The sequence below is a fragment of the Pinus tabuliformis genome, chromosome 6, assembly GCF_031772625.1.
Source record: "Pinus tabuliformis cultivar Carrire ecotype Pingquan chromosome 6, CPIR1, whole genome shotgun sequence".
NCBI lineage: Eukaryota > Viridiplantae > Streptophyta > Pinopsida > Pinales > Pinaceae > Pinus > Pinus tabuliformis.
In genome coordinates, this window is record NC_142292.1 from 1492520700 (window position 1) to 1492541089 (window position 20390).

The 20390-nt window shown below is 35.4% G+C and overlaps 1 protein-coding gene across 1 annotated transcript in view; it reads left to right on the forward strand.

Annotated features, from left to right (window-relative positions):
• LOC149264306 (poly [ADP-ribose] polymerase 1-like) overlaps positions 1–20129 on the forward strand; it is a 321134-nt gene extending 301005 nt beyond the window's left edge. Inside the window, exons 14-20 of the mRNA XM_089427902.1 lie at positions 17603–17763; positions 18236–18427; positions 18607–18712; positions 18892–18974; positions 19164–19301; positions 19491–19685; positions 19846–20129. Of these exons, the coding sequence (XP_089284028.1) occupies positions 17603–17763; positions 18236–18427; positions 18607–18712; positions 18892–18974; positions 19164–19301; positions 19491–19685; positions 19846–19896 (926 nt within the window). The 3' untranslated portion in view covers positions 19897–20129. The remainder of the gene's footprint in view (positions 1–17602; positions 17764–18235; positions 18428–18606; positions 18713–18891; positions 18975–19163; positions 19302–19490; positions 19686–19845) is intronic.
• The last annotated feature ends 261 nt before the right edge of the window (positions 20130–20390 follow it).

Genomic DNA, 20390 nt, shown 5'->3' on the forward strand with positions numbered 1-20390 from the left:
AGATATGAGCATTGGTGAAGAGTCATGGAAGGTGAAAAGTCACTTGTTTTGTATAAATATACCCTATAGGCTAGAGATGAAGGAATCTCAACTTTTGGAATCTTGGAGCACTCTTGGAGGAGAGAGTCTTGTAATTACCTTGAAGATCGAGAACTTCTAGCTTTTCCATTCCCCCTATTGCATTTTTTGGAGATATTTTGTGACTTTGCATGGAATATTTTAACAATAATACTTAGAAGCCTTTTGGGCCACAACAAGAATTTTCTCTCTTACATTATCAGATTTTGTAAGATTTTTCTTTATTGTTACTTGGTAGAAGATGATTACTACTCACTTTTTGAAGGTTATGAAATATTTTGTTAACTAAAAACTTCTACCTTTATAGGAATTACTTATTTATTTTCTCATGCTTTCATGTTGGTCATTGGTTGGACACTATTTTACAATCAATAGATAGTATGACCTTATCTTCATGTATCTTAATCAAAGGCTTCTATCATTATTAATTTAAGGTTAATGTTCATTTATAAATTTTCTATAATGTTCTTTTTGTTATTCACGTAAGGGATTTCCATAAAGCTATTTTCACTTGCATCACATCAAGGGCCTTATTTGGTTTTCCCTTTTTCTTGTCTCATTTTTCCAGAATCTAATTTTCACTAAACATAAGATGGTAGCTAGGCCAACATTTTGGATGGTACTCTCACACCAAATGTTGTGAAGTCTAATTTGGGTATCATACTAGAGATACCCCCTTAATACTATAATAGTGCATTCATCCCCATCAACAAAAGGGATTTGTAGGTTTTTCTCTTATTATTAACGTGTTATCTACATGTCTCATCATGCAAGGCTTCCAATAAATCAAAAATTTCATCTTCATGTACAAACCTTTGAATGATCAAATCAAATCATGTATAGAAGAGGTCCCCTCTAATCTAAGAATAGGAGACACTAACTTTTATGCTCTCTTTTTTACTCTATAGGTGAAGGATGTTGTCAAAATATTCTTATAGATAAACGGTTCGCTAGATTTGCAAACCAAGCATAGTTATTAGATACAACAAAAAAATTCATTAAGAAAATTATCATCTACAAGAGTTTCTTGACCTTCATTATGAATTCTAGAAAGGAAAATAGCTACTAGATTTTCCCTCCTAGGTTCATATAGAATAGTAATATTAGAACCTACAATATTAAAACCAATCTTGTTGTATTACCATTTGTTATAGGTTTATGAATTAGGTATCTAATGGAAGAATGATTATTACAGATGAAAACCTCATACCAATAAAGTAACATCTAAATTTCTTAATTAGGTGCACACTGACTAGATATTCTATTTCTATTATTGTATAGGTTAATCAACAAGTGTTAAGAGTTTGCTAAGAATATAAATGTAATAATACAATTGAATTTTATGCTATCAAAATATTGTTCAAAGGGTTGTGTGAGAGGAATTTGTTGAGATGTGCAATTGAAGAGACTGGTTTGGTCCCCTCAGAATAGGTTCCTTGTTAAGATTTTGTTTTAGTGCCTCAAAATCATTTTGATAATGATTATTCCAATAAATTTTAGTATCCTTAGTAATTAAATTGAAAAATCAAGCAACTATTCTTGTAAAGTTTTCTATGAATTATCTATAATATCTAGTATGGACTAAAACACTTCTTACATATTTTGGAGATCTTGGAACTCAAATATTTGATATGAATTTAATATTTGTTCGATCAACTTGAATTCATACACGATATTTGAGATGGCTAAGAATAATCTGTGTAGTTTGCAACATATAAAATTTAACATCACTTAATGAAACATTAGTCTCTTGTTATCTTATTAAAAAATTCTTTAATTTCTCTAATGATTCATGGAAGGAACCATCGTACATAGAAAAATTGTCCATATAAATTTCCACACAACCATGGATTAAACAAAAAAGGGCTAATCCCACTCTTTGTAATGTAGTGGGATCCTTACATAGCCCAAAGGAAAACACTATGTAGGTGAATGTTCCCCATATGAATGAAAAATTTGTTTTTCTTGATCATTAGGTGGAATTCGTATCTAGTTGTGTCCACTAAAACCATTAGAAAAGAGAAGTACAATTTATCAGTCAACGTGTCCAAAACCTGATAAATAAATGGAAGAGAGAAATAATAATTTAAAATGGATTTATTAGATTCTTCATAATCAACAAAAATTCACCACTTTCCATTCTTCTTAGGGACTCTTACAAGGGGTGAGACCCATTGATTATCTGAAATTCGATAAATGAAATTAGCATCAAGTAATTTTTCTATCTGTTATTTAATGATCTCCCTTAGAGCTAGGTTCATGTTCCTCTAGGTTTATCTAATAGGATGGGAATTCCCTTGAATGTATATATGATGTGTACAATAGTTAGGATGGATGCCTCATATGTCAAGATAACTATGTTTGACAACCCTTGTCTAATTCCCCCTAATGTAAACAATGTAAGCAATTTTAATTGTAAATAAATGGCCTGACACGAGGGACACAAATTCATAGCTTTGGGGTAGGAGGTTCTATGGAAAAATTAGGTAAGATGAGTTATACATGGAAGAAGGATCCTCAGGTATGATGAGAATTTGATTGACAATTAGATTTAGCATGCTAGTAGGACATGTGGACCAATAGAACTATTAAACATGATATTTTCCATTGGTGGAGAAGACCATGACAATAGCTCATGATGGAGGAAAAAAAAAATTAGAATGGACATCATGCGAGGGTGGCTGGAAATCACTTTAGAATCATGCCTCACCATGGAAGTGTGGGGGGACTCATGTAGACAAAGAGAATTATGGGGGGATGAACATAGGGAAGAGAATGAAGAGGAAGATTCTCTAAAGGATCGTCAGTCAAAAGAGAGGGACTCTTTATGTGGAATATTTTGGTCATTTCCTTCTCTTCCTATTGTTGAAGGCTACATAGATTATCCTCCTTCTACACAAATGTATAGATGATATTCTCATCCACATCAGAGATGCAAAACCTAGTTTCTCAAACTAGTGGCCATGAGATTCTTCTTCTTATTATCTTTGTTTTTGTTCTTTAGATTAATCTCTAGAGGTAAGATCCAACACTTCTCCTTTGTATGACCATCAATGTTGCAATGGTTTCTAGTGTATTTTCAATAATGTGTTGTGGATATAGTATTTTTATCTATTCGTCTTTTCCACTTCTTCTTCCCCTCCTTAGAAGCTTCTTGATGCTCCTTCTACTTTGATCTACTTGATCACCATTTCTTCTAGCCTATGTTATCTATGTATTGTGCCTGTACACAAGCCACATCAATTGGTTTGGGCTTCAATAACATCACTCGCTTCAGCAGATGGTGGTGTAGACCCCCTAGATACTTGATGAGTACATATGGGATATTTTGGGACATACCTATAATTATGGCCGTATTTCTAAACTTTGTGGTGTACTCATGTACACGTTTCCCCTAATTTTACTTGAAGTAGTGCCATCTGATTCGCTGGTCCTCTACATACCCAATATGGTAAAATTGTGATTTTATAAGGGTTTTGATTTCCTCTCACTTGGTCACTAGAGGATCTCCCTCCAACGTCAAGCTCTTTGTCTGTATTTTCCATGAGGTCACGACATGACCCTCTAATTTCAGCCACACAAATGAAATATTCTCTTCTTCCTCAATATGATGAACAAAAAAATAAACTTCTAATTTCTAGCACCAATGATTTAGATTTAGAACATCGATCTCACCTTGATACACCTTGATGTCGACTTTCATTTCCATTTTGAATAGCGACTACAAATGGTTCATGGTACTCAAACTAGGTTGACATTTTTTGAGTCTTTTCTTCAACTCTCTCTATTTCTTTCCAATCTCTTTATCTCCCCTCTTATTGAAAATCTATGTTAGAAATCCCATGTTCTCCAAATATCCTAATCTTATTGGTTAGGGCCACCATGAGGAGATTCATGTTACAATTTATATCAACAACCTGTGCTTCTAGCTATGAAACCCTCTCCTTTGTGGGATCAATATGGTTATTCATAGATTCGTTGGCCATGACTAAGGTTTTATGACTTTTGGCTTAGCTGATCTAGATCTCCTGTAAATATCCACAATATACCTAAATAAACCTACTTAGAATATGGTCCATAAATTTCCATGGATATTCCACTAGATAGTTCATCACAACAAATCTAATAAATTATACTTTAAAATCCAAAATCTACAATGTCACAAGTTTATTTTTCTTTAGATTTATAGATCTATAAATGATTGTTTATTTCATCTGCATGTAAATTATTATTATTTATAAAATATATAAAAGAAAAAAAAATAAACTCACAAACCATGGTCGACATAATATATATGGTAGAAAACCCTTTTGGGAGAAAACCCACCTAGAAGGTGAGGCTGCTCTTTTATCTTTCTGTGAATAGAAGATGGATGCAAGTACAAAGAAGTAAGTCCTCTGGCCCATGGGCTATTATAGTGAACAAATCCTATTTGTGTGCTCTATCCCTCTCCCTCTCGACTACTCTAATTGTATATGGAAAAAAATGCCCTGGAAAAGAATGGGCTTCTCTTCCTCTTAGTAGCCTTGTTATAACACATCTTGATAGCCTACTAGTGGTTAGTATTAACCCCTTCAACTCTTAACTAGAGTTACAATAGGGAATTTTCTAGAGTCTTATTCATCATGATCATGTGGCTAGCCCATTTTCCATGAATAATGGTGGTTTACATCACATCCTCCTGAATTATGGTGGCTAAGAAAGGAAGGTCAACTTCTGAGTGGCATAAATTTTGCATACATTTTTTGAATGAGGAATTATTGCGTTGTTAGAAATTTATTTGTTTGTAGAATATGAAAAATAAGTGAGGCTCTAGAGAAGAATTTTTTTACCTAGAATCATGTCATTTTGATTCCTCAAAATTCTCCTATAAAGTTTCAGACCCTAATTTTCCAAATTGGTCTCTCTAGTAAAAATGGTCCTCTGAGCTAATTTCTCCTCTTTTTTTCACTTTTAATGGATTAAGATGTATTTAAAAAACATAATGATCAAATCTAAATCAAGCAGCCAAAATGGACTTTATTCAGTTAACTCTTGCCATTCTAGCAAAAAGAAGTGTAAAACTTCCTTGTAGATTCAATAGACTTGAGCCCTCTATCAACTGTGGAAACAATTAATGATCATCAAATCATGAAGAATACAAGAAAAAGTATTCAATAAACATATTATACAATTATTTCCTGGGAAAATCCATAGATAAAAACCCTTTCTATCTGTATATTGCATTAGTTGGAAAATCTGAGAACATTACAATGCTTTTCTCAAGCCCAAGCAACCTCCTTACTATCTCTATATGTCTCATTACTTCCTAGACAAGCCTTGGCCAATACTTAACCAAATTTATACTTCCCCAAGTCCCTATTTTCTTGTGCTATTTCTAAAGTAATTTCCCACCCTATTAATTATGGAAATCCCCATCCTAAATTGCGCAATCTCTATAGGACCTTCTCTGACTGCATGCACCACCTCTACAACTCGAAAAATTATACAACAGATAGTACACTGCCCTTGAAGTCCAATCTCAACTGAGTAACTCATAGATCACACATGCATGAGTTATTTATGGTTGAATTATGAATTAACTTGTTGAACATTGAAGTTGCACCCCACTGGTATACCTCCTACTAGTTCCTCCAACAGTTGGAACTAGTTTAACTAACTTTAACTCAATTAAACTAAATTAATTAATTACAACTCAAAATAAACTCAACCAAGGCTCTAAATTAGGAGCGACGCTACATGACTCAAGTTATACCCTCAACTCGAATTAACTAAACAAACTAAGTCAAACTTACTTAGTTAACTCATACAAGTTGTCATGTGATGTGGAATTGCAATTTTCCTCCTAATTTAATTCAAGGCAAAACTAAATCAAGATTTATTGTTGAATTTTCAACAAGAAGGTGGAAGTTTCACCACATGGACATGAATAATTAATTTCTTCATGGTGATGTCAAAGAGTAAATTCACATGGAGCAGCCATAAGTGTATGTAAAGAATTCATCTTTAGTTAGACTCAAGAAATCTTTCTATGCCCTCAAGCATGCACCTATAGAATCGTATGCTAAAATGAATTCCTATTTACTCTCTCAACATTTCATTTGATGTTAATTTGACCCAAATGTTTATATGTTGATAACATATTACTCTCCATTGATCATAATGCTTTTTGTAGATGATCTATTAATTACAGGTAGTTCAGTCTCAGACATTGTTGTAATCATAATGGCTTTGCATGATAGGTTTTCCAAGAAAATATGGGTGTATTACACTTCTTTCTTGGAAAAAAAATAAAAAAGAATGATTTAGAGAACAAAATTACTTAGATAAAGTATGTGAGAGATCCCTTAGTTCACTTTCACATGAATGACTACAAACCAATAGCTACACCTTTCTTATTAGGTGTACACCTTGAGGGTGGAAAGGATTGATTACACCATGCAAAGACAACTTGTGGAGACTCTCCTCCATATTCTCACTCTCATCCATATCTCTCATATCCAATATGCATAGTCTTTAGATACATGCAGGAGCTACATGAGTTGCATTGGAAAGCTTCCAGGTAAATACTTAGATATGTGCATGGAACCATCAACTATGGGATTCATTATGTAGCATGATATACTTTGGATATAATTTTCCACACTCATTCAGTTTGGGATGGTGACAACATTGATTGCAATTCCACTTCAAGATATGTTCTCAGTTTTTGTTTTGACACCATTTGTTCATCTAGCAAAAAACAATCTATGATTGATTTATCATTATAATTGGTTAAATACATAGCTACATTTAACATTTCAATTTGGACGATTTGATTTCAAAAATTACTATCAAAGCTTGGCATCATATTTCGTCATCTAAATATCAATTCGTATGAAAATCAAATCACACCAAAGTATTACAAAGCTCTAATATAGAAGGGAACAAACAAAACACATTGAGATTGACATACACTATATCTAGCGATAGATACATGATTAGATCATCAAATTGCAATATTTCCCAACTTCTTAATAGACTACCAACATCTTCATGAAGAATTTCACTAAGAAGAATTTTTATCTTTATAAGACTACCTTGTGGTGAAGGACATAATTTCCTATTAGTTGGAATTCTTTTTCAGTACTATATTTTGAAGGGGGAGGGGGTTGTTTTTAACTGCTTCCCATTTTTCCCTTGATGCAACTGTTCTATATTTATTAGATGCATTCTAATATGGGTACTTTATGTGGCTTCTTGTTGGCACCCATTCATTATTTTCTCCCTAGTAGTGCACTAAGGGTCATATCGAAGATAAGATACACCTAATTTTCTATTGGTTTCTTGCAACTATTACTTGACCTTTTCTTGCAACTCTTACATGCTTGTTGCAAAATCTACACCTTCACTGCTCCATATTTGTTCCTTCCCTAGGTTCCTCACCTCCCAAACTTATATTCAATTCATCTAATACATTATCTGGAATGGGATCATTATAATGCTTCTATTGGGAGAGTCATTCTAGGAAAATTCATCTTGAGAAAGAACTTGGTTATATTGCTTGGTGTGTTCACTTGTTAACCACCTCAAGATATTTTTGAAACTCTTATTCAGCACCTATGTTTTCCCATCTATTTTTGGATGGTATGATAAATTTTAGGTTAGTTTTATGCCTAATTTATTCCATAAAGTCTTCCAGAAATGGCCTATGAAATTGGTATCTCGATCTGAAACAATGGCTCTTAGCAATCCATGTAGTATCACAATTTACTTGAAAATAGGTTTGCAGTGCTATTTATATCAGTGGTTTTTGTGAATGATATGAAATGAGACATTTTTTAAAATATTTCCACAACCACAATAGAATCATTACCTCAATGGGTCTGAGGTAATCCTAGGATAAAATCCATGCTGATGGAATTCCAATGCCTATTTAGAATAGGTAATGGTTGGTACAACCTAGTGTTCTATCTTCTTCCTTTGGCATATTGGCATACCTAACACCTTTCCATGAATTTATTCACTTAATCCTACATACCAAGCCAATAATAGAAATAATCTAACGAAGAGAAGGTCTTGTTATCCCCAAAATGTCTTGAAAACCACCTATTGTGTTGTTCCTTGATTAAATTATTTCTAAGGGAACAATTTAATATGCACAATCATTTTTTCTTGAAAAGTTTCTCCTTGATCATATACTCCATCCAAGGGATTCTATTTCCCATCACCATGTTCTTACATGCTTCATAGGATGCTCGAAATTCTAGATATGTTTTTTACATTCCTTGAGATGCCCAAATCCCAAAGTATTCTCTTGGAACTCCTACAAAATCAAACATGTTCTGCTCAAGGCATATGGAACTTTATTAGAATTTACATCGATGGGTTTAAGGACAATGGTAAATCTCTGGATAAAACTCACCCATTTGGCATGCCTCTAATTTAATTTCTCCTGTCTGGTTATAAATTGTAATGCATGGTTGTCTATGTATAAAATGAATTCCCTTGGTATGAGGTAATGTGTCCATTTCCTCAAATCCTCAACTATGGCATAAAAATATTTTTCATAAGAGGAGAACCTCTATTTTTACACATTCAACTCCTCATTGAAATAAGTGATAGGCTTGTCATCATGCCCTAGAATACTGCCATTTTCCATTCCACTTACATCACATGAGACTTGAAAAAGATTATGAAAATATGGTAAAACCAAAATAGATTGTTTTGTTATTTTATCCTTCAATAATTTAAATATTGTTTCAATTGTTGTTGTCCATTTAAATGATTGTTGTTCATTTTTTATGGTTTTTATTATTGTTGTACATATATAGCTGAAGTTTTTGATAAACCTCCTGTAGAAGCTAGCTAGCCTGTGGAAGCCTCGTACCTCATAAACATTCTTTAGATAAGGCCATTATTTGATATATTTCACCTTCTCCAGATCCATTTTTAATCCCTATGGAGAGATTACAAAACCTAGGCAGAATAATTCAATTTTAATGAAGGAACATTTCTTTAGATATATTAAAAGTTTCTCCCGTGACAACTTATTCAACACTAGTTTTAAAAATATCAAGCATTCTTCTCTTGTTTTGTTGTAAATCATAATACTATCTAAATAAAAAGTCACACACTTGGCAATAAAATCCTTGAGGACTTCATCAATGTACCTCATGACATGTTGGGTTAATTTGTTAAGCCACACGACATGACAAGCCATTCATACAAACACTCATTGGTTTTGATCTTCCACTCATCTCCATCTCTCATTCTAATAGTTAATTTTATGACATGTGGTTTTCAAATCTATATTTGAAAAATAGTTTTCACCACTCAAATAGTCCAATAAATCATCCATCTAAGGTAAAGGGAATATATTCTTTATTGTGATCTTATTTATCACTATCGAGTCTATGCACATTCTCTAACCTCCATCAATTTTCAGACTTAAAACTATAGGTACATTGTAGGGGCTTAAACTCTCTTTGATTAGACCATTTTCCCACAATTCTTGAACATATTTTATAATTTTTTCATTCTCCTTGGGGGTCATCTTGTATGTTGAATTGTTTGGTAATATTTCTCCAAGAATCAGTTCTATGTGGTGGTTGATTCTTCGAACATAAGGTATTTGACTTGGTAACCCGTGTATGATGATGTCAGCAAAACCATCCAATATACTCTTGGTTTCCTCAAGTAAATAAGTTAAATTAGTTCTTACCAATCAAGGTGGAGTGGATTTTCGTTTTTCTAACTTCTTGTAGCAATTCCTTGCCACTCATGAGAGACATGTTAGGGTTCACTTCTTATTTAGCCTCTTCATCTTTCACGAGCAACATTGTATGGTTATTTCCATCCTTTTCAAGGCTATACATGTTCCTTGTACCATTAAGGACAACTTTCCTATCAAAAGGCCATGGCCTTCCCAAAAAAATGTGGTAGACGTCCATAAGCATGACATCTCACAATATTTTTTCGTTGTATCTTCCAATATAAAGGTCTACCTTAAATTGTTCATTGATTGTGATTTGGTGGCTTTTTCATATCTATGAAGCTTTATAAGGAAAATAATGTGTTATCTCCTTAGAACGTATTTTTTCTACCATTTCAATGGAGACTAAGTTGCCAGTGCTTTAACTATCAATCATGACCTTGAAAGACTTACCTTTGGACTTGCACATGGTCTTACATCGACTTCTACTCTAAGCTAGTTCTTTGACTTCCATCTCTACTTTGATCAACACCCTTTTCATGAGCAAAGACTCCCATGCTTCAAGAAATTCTTCAATTATGTATGTATTCCCATTCTCTTCTCCTGCCTCTGCAACATGAGCACCTTTTTGGTCTGCTAGTGCATTCTCAAGGCATTCCCAAGACATGTGTCCTAGATTCCCACACTATAAACATATACGTTGGGATTCCCTCCCTCGAACTATGCCTCATGAGAATGTTTTTCTTCCTTTGGAATCACCTTGTCTTGGTGATTGAATACTAGAGTTTCCTCTTTCTTCCTTTGTACTTTCAAATCTTTATTTTCCACCATACTATCCTTTGCCTCTTACAAGACTCCTTCCTTCATTTCTTTGACTTTTGTTTCTTTTCATTCTCTCTTAAGCTTTCAAAGCAGCATGGTAAGCATCTCCCATAGTGTATAGATTCAAGATACTAATCTCCTCTGGAATCCCATACTTCAGGCCTTTAAGATATTTGACCACCTTCATATCATCCTCTGCAATATGTCAAGCTTTAATATTCAACTTATAAGACTCCTTTGTATATTGCCTTAGTTATGACTTCTGCCACTCTCTCCACAGTTTTCTCCTCCAAATCTAGCTTACTGCCAATTAAATTCAATATCTGTAGTTAAAACTAGCAGTTTCACTGAAATCAATGGTTCTGACATTATTCCCACCTATTTCGCAGTTAAGGACGAGTGTTCACATGCAAAATGGTGGTCCGACGGAAAAGGCTATGGTTCCGCAGCCCTGTTAGATATCACAATCACAATTTGCGCTTGAACCTTCGGCATATAAACCAACTTGCATTCTATGATAACGTAGACCCGTCAGGATTATGAATCTCAATGCATAAAACATCGCATCCAGTAGTCCTATCACAATTGATACTTTCCATCGGTGCATATCAAAGTCCATACTCTGCAATAGCAGCGAACCCGTCAGGGTTAAAAAAAACAATGGATAACAATATCGGATCTGAAAGTCCCCCCATCGCAAATTGCAATCGGCTATCAGTGGAGAGATGGACGTAAACACTCCTTTTGAAACTAGATTGTTGATCTAGTAGACCCAATGAGTTATAAATTACAACTTTCAAAACATATCGCATTCGGGACTTATTCCAATCGGAACTCATAGCATTTTGCTATCGACGGTGGTATATATATATATATATATATATATATATATATATATATATATATATATATATATATATATATATATATATATATCAGTAGGTACCGAGTGCGATATGCGATTGTGATATATCGTATCGCAACCCTCTACATCGGGGGCCAATTCTTTAACATTGATGTGCCTTTTGCTTCGAATTGTGATATGTGGGGGCCAATAGAAACCTGCCACTTGGCACTTCCCCACTCATTGGGACCTTGTCCATGTCATCCAATCTTGCCATGTAAGCAAGTCAACCCTGAACTTTGACTGGCTCTAACTTCTGCATACAAGCTCAGATTTGAGTCTCATTTGTATCGTTGGATTCAGAATGACCAGCTCTTCAATTTGAAGCTAAGATTATCAAAATCTGACACTTTGAATTTTTGACAAATTTTGAGCTCCTAATCACACTTCCCCATTGAAAAACTTTTGGTCTCCAAAAGAATTAAATAATATGTAACTACTCTGTAATTTTTCTGCAGCATAAGTATCCTAGAGGTCATCCTTCCTTCTCCTTCACCTTTGTTCTTTGGATCCATAAGCGATGATCTGACACCTACATCCCCTACAAACCTATAGTACAATATCTTTCAAATTACATGTTTCGCTATGCGACTAAAGAATTAAAATTTGATGTTCTTCTCGACCTATCCATGCCACTATGGCCATCCACAACAACATCCTTCCCAAGAAGAATTCCAAGAAGATGAGCAAATTGGAATTGCTTATCTGCAAAATCCTTATCAAGGATAAGATCCTAAAAGACTTTGCCAAATGAACCCAAAACAAGTTTCGCATAGTGAATACTTTATAACTTGAGTGCTACACATATTTGGAACATACTAAATGTGTTGCATCTGCTCATTAAACAGTTTTAAAATGATTTTTCAAACTACAAGTAGAAATGCATTTTACAAAATGGAATAAACTTGACTCCCAAATTTTTCCATCAAATTGACTATCAACAAGTCAAACTAGCATTTTCATGCTTAAAGAAAACACTCTTGCATATAAGTGATTTATTTATGAGCACCACTTTTACAAATTACCCAACTATGGGGATATGCAACTAGTGCAAACGGAAACTTACAGACTTCCACTAGAAAAATAATTTGCCCATTTCTTACCCAAACAGGTAAATGAACCCTTTATTTAAACTTTCTCTTCTACTGAAGATGCTTCAGGGATGGTCGCATCTTGCGCCACTTTTTCTGTTGTCTCTTCCTCTTCTAGTGCTTGCATGATTTTCTTTCCCTTACCAGGATGATGCTATGGGAAAAATTTCCAACACTTCTCAACCCAATGCCCACTGATATTGCAATGAGTACAGAAGTTCCTTTGAGCTCCTCTCGACTCACTTGCCTTTATCCTTGGATGAAATTTTCTCCGTTTTGTCTCAATTCTAGTAGACATAAACATCTTCTGTAGGATTTCTTTCCTTTTATCGCACTTATCTACACAATGGTTAGATGAAAGGCAAAAGGTGCATGGAAACATTTTCCTTAACACGTTATTCAAATCCACATTTTGTTTCCATCATGAAAAGAATTTGAATTAACAACATTCAAATTAACATAATGGTTATACCTCTTTCCATTGTCCTTTGGCTTACGTTGCCTACATGAGGAACTTGCGTGGTAAGAAGAACTCAACTTTCCTTCTTCTTTACCTTTTACATCTATCTTTGGAGATGTTTTTCCCTTCATGTCTTTCTTACGCCTGAGTAACCACATGGAAACCAATTCTAGATGTAAGCTCAAACGTCTTGCCTCCTCGGGCCCTCCCTTACAGAAAAAGGAACATGATACCCATGCTTCATCGCTAGAAGACCATTATTCTTTTGCGACATAGCCTAAGCCTTTGTATTTAGCCTATTCTTGGCTGCAATTGGATTTTTAATGCCTTGCCAATCTACTCCAAGGCATCCTCCCTTGTAACCCATCTTGGTCAAGAGTTTGGATCCAATTCCTTTACTGTGTTTTTCAAAGGCCGCAAATGAATTTACATCAACACTTTCACATAAGGAAGAAGCATGTAAATTCCTACAATTTGCTTCTTCTTTTGATTGGCATATGAAGATTCTTTCGAACTCCCTTTTGATTCTAGTTGTGTCCTCTTGGACTCTTAGGTTCTCTTCTTTCAGCTCCTCGGATTTGGCTACTAATAGAACCTCATTTTTCAAATCATGTGGACAAAAGGTATAAACTTGTCCATCTACTTTCTTGGAATGACTTTCTACACTAGCATCTTGCATAAAAGTTGTAGAAAAACATGAAGATTGTGGAGAAGATGGTGGTTTATCACCATTCTTGTTACCTTCTTCCCTTAGAGAACATTCTCCTCTTGGAGGTCTAGATCCTTCACCTTGCAAATTGGTATTCCTCTCTTCATAGAGGACTTTCACCATTTATGCCATGTCTAAGAAAGCCTTTCTAAAAGCCTTCACATCCTCTGACATTCTTGTAGGCTCTCCTCCTTGGGACATGCTTTGTTTGAAGCTTCTACTGCAATTTGAGGTAGAACTTGGTGGTAGAGATTGAAACAATCTTGCTCTCCTTTCCAAAACCTTCTCCTCAATGAGCTTCAAAACACATTTACTTGCAAACAACAGTCAATTCCTCCTTGCACAAATAAAACCTAAGCTTTGATACCACTTGACCAGAATTGGAGAAGATTAGTAATGCTATGCTAATTCCCCTCATCAGAAATTAAAAATGTGCTTGGGATTGTACTCCAAAATAGCAATTAAAAGCATGATTTTTATGTGTTTTTACTTAAGTTAGTTTCATGAAGAAAACTTAAAACATGAAACCAAAACACTGAATGGAAGCACGCATTAAACAATAATACGCTAGCCATTGATAAAGGAGTTCACCCTTCCTGGGCTACATCTCCTTGGATCAACTCTAAAGGCATGACCCCTTCCCATTATGCTCAAAATGCTTCAAACAAAGAGTACATAAATGTGTTGACAAAAAGAGTGCCTAGTTTCCCCTTCAAGGAAATATTCTTCTGCAAAGTATTCTCACTCTAAACACATGACAACCTATAATTAATCATGAAAGAATCAACAAGGTAAGGGCTCTCAAATCAAGACCCCATAAATGGCTATCTAGCCTCTTTTTGCATCCAATTTGCTCGAAAATTTCCTTACTTATGACTTGTGCCAATCTCTCCACAATTTTCTCCTCCAAATCTGGCTTACTATTAGTTAAATTCAAAATTCGTAGTTAAAACTGCCAGTTCTGCCAAATTTAGTGGTTCTGCCATCATTCCCACCTATCTCGGAGTTAAGGGTGAGTGTTCACATGCAAAGTTGTGGTACGGTGGAAAAGGCTACGATTCTGCAGCCTTGTAGGATATTACAATTGCAATCGGCGCTTGAACCTTCGACATATCAACCCAAATTGCGTTCTACAATAACATGGACACGCCGAGACTATAATTCTCAATTCTTAAAACATCGCATCCGGTAGTCCTATCACAATTGGCACTTTCCCTCAATAGATATCAAAGTCCATACTCTGTGATAGCAACGGACTCGTCGGGGTTATAAAATACATCTTATAACAATATCATATTTTAAAGTCCCCTCATCACAAATTGCAATCGGCTATTGGTGGAGAGATGGACGTCAACACTCCTTTAGAAACTAGATCGTCGATCTAGCGGACCCGACAAGTTATAAATTACAACTTTGAAAACATATCGCATCCAAGACTTATCGCAATTGGAACTCATCACATTTCTCTAGTAGTGTTATCGGCAGCGACACACACCGATATATATATATATATATATAGATATCAATGGGTATAGGGTGTGATATGTGATTGCGATATATCGTATCGAAACCCTCTGTGCCGGGGGACGATTCTTTAACACTGACTTGTCTTTTACTCTAAAATGCGATATGTGGGGCCCAATGGAAACCTGCCACTTGGTGCTTCCCCCTTTGCTAGGACCTTTTCCATTTCATCCAATCCTCCTATGTGAGTAAGTCAAACCTGAACTTTGATTGGCTCTAACTTCTGCATACAAGCTTGGATTTGAGTTCCGTTCACACCGTTCAATTTAGAAGGATGAGCTCTTTGATGTGAAGCTAAAATTATCAAAATTCTGACACTTCCAATTTTTGACAATTTTTGAGCTCTTGATAATCAAGCTTCTCCTCTACTTTATTCTACTATATATGAGATCAATTTATGTTAAGCTATGATACTAGATTGATGGGTGCAACACTCATGACCTATGATTTATGCCTTGTCCCTAGTCACTTGTGGTGTGCTCTCTGACTTGGTCTATGCTAATCGCCTTGGTCAATTTTTCCCACAATTGCGACTGCAATGTCACATACTACACTTACCTAGTTTGTGCACCACCTAGCTGGTGCAGCCTTTGGCTATGATAATGACCCCGAGCCACTATGCTTTACCAAAGTGACAATTGGTGGCTCATCATGATCGAGGAATGAGACCTCGATCCTTGGTATTGACTCGTCGCCACTATTCACACCTCATTGTTGCCACAATTTCCCAAGGGTTGAGGTGTTAAGAGATGAGGAAATTACCATCTTGTGGGACTATCAAGTCATGTCCTGGATCTTGACCTTGGTCCCCACTTCTATTCATACTCAACGCTCTCGTTATGTTGATAGCCCTAGAGGAAATTTGTAAGAAGGCAACGAAATTCTCATCTTGCGAGCCTGTCAAGTGATGGCTCAAGACTTGACTTTATTGGCAAGCCCTCATGATGAATTAGAACCTAGTCAATTGATGACGAATAGATGGGAATAGAGCTAGGATAACGGGGATGGTTCTTGTCTCTAGAGTCTCGGCTATGACGCTTGATGGCCACTAACACTTCGTCGGTTGTTCCAAATCATCTTACGATTGGACTGGAGACTCTGTCACCTCAATGAAATTCATCACACACACAAGACCAAGTCAAGCCAAACTACGTAATAGCTTAAGGTATGAATTACATGTGTGTGAACAGAGAAGAAAAGCATAAAGCAATCTAATCATTCCACTGAAAGGAATCTTTTTATAGTAAATCAAAGAAAAATTATTCTATTATGTCGAATTTGAAAACAATACAAAAATGCCCTCCTTCTCATCCTAATTCGGGCTTGAACCAAAAATTTTAAGACATGAAAATGAGGCAAAAACTAATTGGCCTCAAATGCCACAATGTTAATTTTAGTATTTACATCGGTCTCATGAGGACAACCGAACATAACTGCCCAACAAAAGTCATTCTTCATGGCTCACAAGGATTATAAAACACATAAATTACCCATGCTAGATAATGAAATTTTGTGTTAGGATACCCATGCATCACAATGAATATTCACATCTCTCTAGATTCACTACTATATTAGTTTAGCCATGTAAGTCTTTTTTATTGCACGAATAGAATTCATTAATTTCTATTGCATGAATAGAATACATTAATTTTTTTTATCTCTCAATTTTCTTTCTTGTCTCGTGCTTGCAATTTTTTTAACCATTACCATTGTTGGGTTACCATTGGAGTTGGTAGTTCACACTTAAGTCTGGTATGAACCATGTCCTCTTATGGTGGTTTCCGGTTGGAGCCGGTAGTTAATATGAAGTCTTGTATAACCATATGCAAATCTATGGGGATTTGACATATCTATAGTGATATGACTATGACCCGTTGCTAGTGGTGTAAAAATGTAAATCTACGTTATAATGTTTCTTGTTAATATGTTAAGGACCACATTTTTTGCATTAACTCTTTACTGAATGGCCACTCCAAAACTATTGTTCTCTTTTCCCTTCAAGCAAGCCCTAGCTTACCTTTTATCCTTAAATGTCATTTATGGTTTTCTTAGTAAGTTGGACTTGGACGGCGTTTTGTTTATAAGAAGTCAAGCTCATATAATGAGACTAACCAGATAAAGTTTTATGGGACCCTACATTACCTATAAGGAAGGCACAAATGGAGCGTTGGAGACAACTTTCCAAAACCAGATAATTGAGTGAAATGTCCTTTTAAGGAGGGAACTGGAATGATATACTGCTCTTTTTGTTTGAAACAATATTAATTTCAGGAATGGAAGTTTTACACTCTGACCACATTTGCTTTCAATTTTTTTATAGGATTTGAGGCATTGAAACAAGTGGAAGACATGATCAAACTGAATGAACCCGATGTTCGTCTCAAAGAAAGCCAGCTCGTTGATGCCAGCAGTCATTTTTTCACACTTATTCCAACAGTGAATCCCCGTGTTATTCGAGATTTGGATTACCTTAAATTAAAGGTATATTACACTTCGTTGGATATTGCTTTTAACTGCTTGCTAATATAGGGTTAGCGTTAATGTGTTGTAAGCACTCTTAATAGATACTATGTTCATCCAAATGGATAAGATTTTAATATTTTAATGACTCGTTTACTGTGCTCTTTTTTCATGCTTAGAGCCTTTTCATGTCTTCAAAATTTCCTAAGGTACCATGATATTTTAGATTGTAAACGGGCAGCAGTGAAGAATTCTTTCTAAATTTTTTCAATTTGCCAAGCATGTGTTCATTAGTGAAAACAGAAAAGGTGTTCTAGATCAACATAGTGAATTTTGTTTAGTTATAATGGGTGGACTTCTAAGACAATCTTCTTATGTCCCGGGAGCTGTCTTTGTCAAAGTAGTCACGTACGATAGTTTACCTTCGATGATGACCTTTGAGATTTATTTTATCAGTGAGGGATTAAAGGATGTATATTTTGTTTTTATGTAGAATCGCATGTTGGAGGGCCTTTTGGAGATGGAAAAAGCTGCTAAACTCATGAGATTCGAAATTAAAGATGACGATCCATTTTATGCCAATTATAAGAAGCTAAACTGCGATATTTCTCCATTACCTCGCAACAGCTCTGACTATAAACTGATTGAAAGATACCTCAAAAAGACTCATGCTCCAACCCACGATGTAAGGACTACATGAATATTATGTTATTCTATACGGTTCCCTCTGGGATGCTGCCCTTCTTTTCTTCTTCTTTTCCCCTCAAATTCATATTTTGATAGATGAGTTTTTAATTGCAGATGAAATAATTCTCTTTACTTGGTTTCTGTGTGCATGGGTTTTTCTTCTCTTTCCTCCGAAAGTGGGAGCTGGAATTGGAGGACGCCTATAGAATTGATAGGGACGGAGAACGTGATGCATACATGCCTCGTAAAAGCAATCTTAAAAACAGCATGTTGCTTTGGCATGGTGAGTTGACTTTTAATTTCTGTAGTTTTCTGCTTGGAAGCATTTTTTAGATGTTTTTCCGTGCTGGGAGCATCACGCATATTCCAGATATATATGCATAGCATTCAATTGCACACCATTGGTTTAGTGCCAATGCTGTTCTGGTGGATAGACTAATTAGTTAGTGTTTCTTGTTGCAGGCTCACGTGTGACAAACTTTCTTGGTATCCTTAGTACAGGACTTCGAATAGCTCCTCCCGAGGCTCCACCAACTGGATATATGGTAAAATTGTAAATCTCTTCGCTTTAACAATTATTCCTTCGACTTTCTTCCTGAAACTTCGGATTCGGGTCATCGGAGGGCTACCCCAAAATCGATTGTTCAAAAGTCTGTCTGGCCCTTTGATGACCCGAACCTACAATCTGGTTACGGTCCCAGTTATGTGCCTGCCTGCTTTACTGTTTTTTGTAGTTTGGCAAAGGTATTTACCTGGCAGACCTCGGGAGCAAGAGTTCAAAATATTGTAACGCCAGCAACGAATATCCCATGGGGTTATTGCTACTTAGTGAAGTGACGTTGGGAGAAGTTTATGAAATAGAAAAGGCAGAGGTATACCAACTATTCATGTGGACGTTATTTTAAAGTGTTTTTGCTCTCGACAGGGGCACTATACTATACTATATTTGTGACCCTTTTATAAATTTATTTGTACCGGACCACTATACTATACTATATTTGTGACCCTTTTTCAAATTTATTTGTACCTGACCATTGCACTGTTAGCATTTCATTGTACAGTATATGGAAGAGGCTCCCAAAGGGAAGGGCTCGACGAAGGGTGTGGGTATGTATAAATATTCGACAGAATATGAACAATGGGGGGATGACGTGATTGTACCGTGCGGCGGTCTTGATTTAGAATCAGGCATACCTTCAAAGGTTGAGAAGGACTATTTAAAATACAACGAGTATATTGTATATCATACTGATCAGGTGAAAATCTCGAAAGCCTCGGCTTCTTCCATTTAATTTTACCAGATGGCTTATAATTTGAAATTTTTATAATAAATGAGCTCGACAGTTCAAGACTGAATGGTGGAAATAATCCCATAATTAGAATTTACTTAAAGGGATTTTATTTCATCATGTTTAGGTGAAGCTCCAGTTTTTGTTGAAGGTGCGCTTCCACTACAAGAAGACTTAAAAAGCGGCTGGAATTTCCGCTGTCAAATCTTCATGAAATGAATGGCCAAATTTGTGTTAATTTGGTGAAAGCAGACAATCATATGACAAGAGCATGGATCTCCGACCGTTGGAGCATGCGCTTGACACATTATTTTACAATTGACAAAACCTATAATTACATTGATATGCGTTTGTGATTGAACTTTGGGAGATTAGTTTTCTCTGAATTAAAATTTTTATTTTATATTCATAAAAAAAAATGGAGGAAAAAAACGTTTTCTTTGCACTCTTAAAAAAGAGAATACATTTACTGAGCTTTTTCTCAAAAGAATTCATTCAGTTCACAAGGATTTTTACATGTATACTCCAGTTTATCAGCTTCTATCATTTCTCTTTCTTTACATTTGTGACAGAATGCTATTCAATATTCACATTTAGATAGCTGTTGAGTGCTATATTACTTCAAGTTCAACATTCTTCAATCATCCATCAAAAGGTATGGGGTATAGTGAT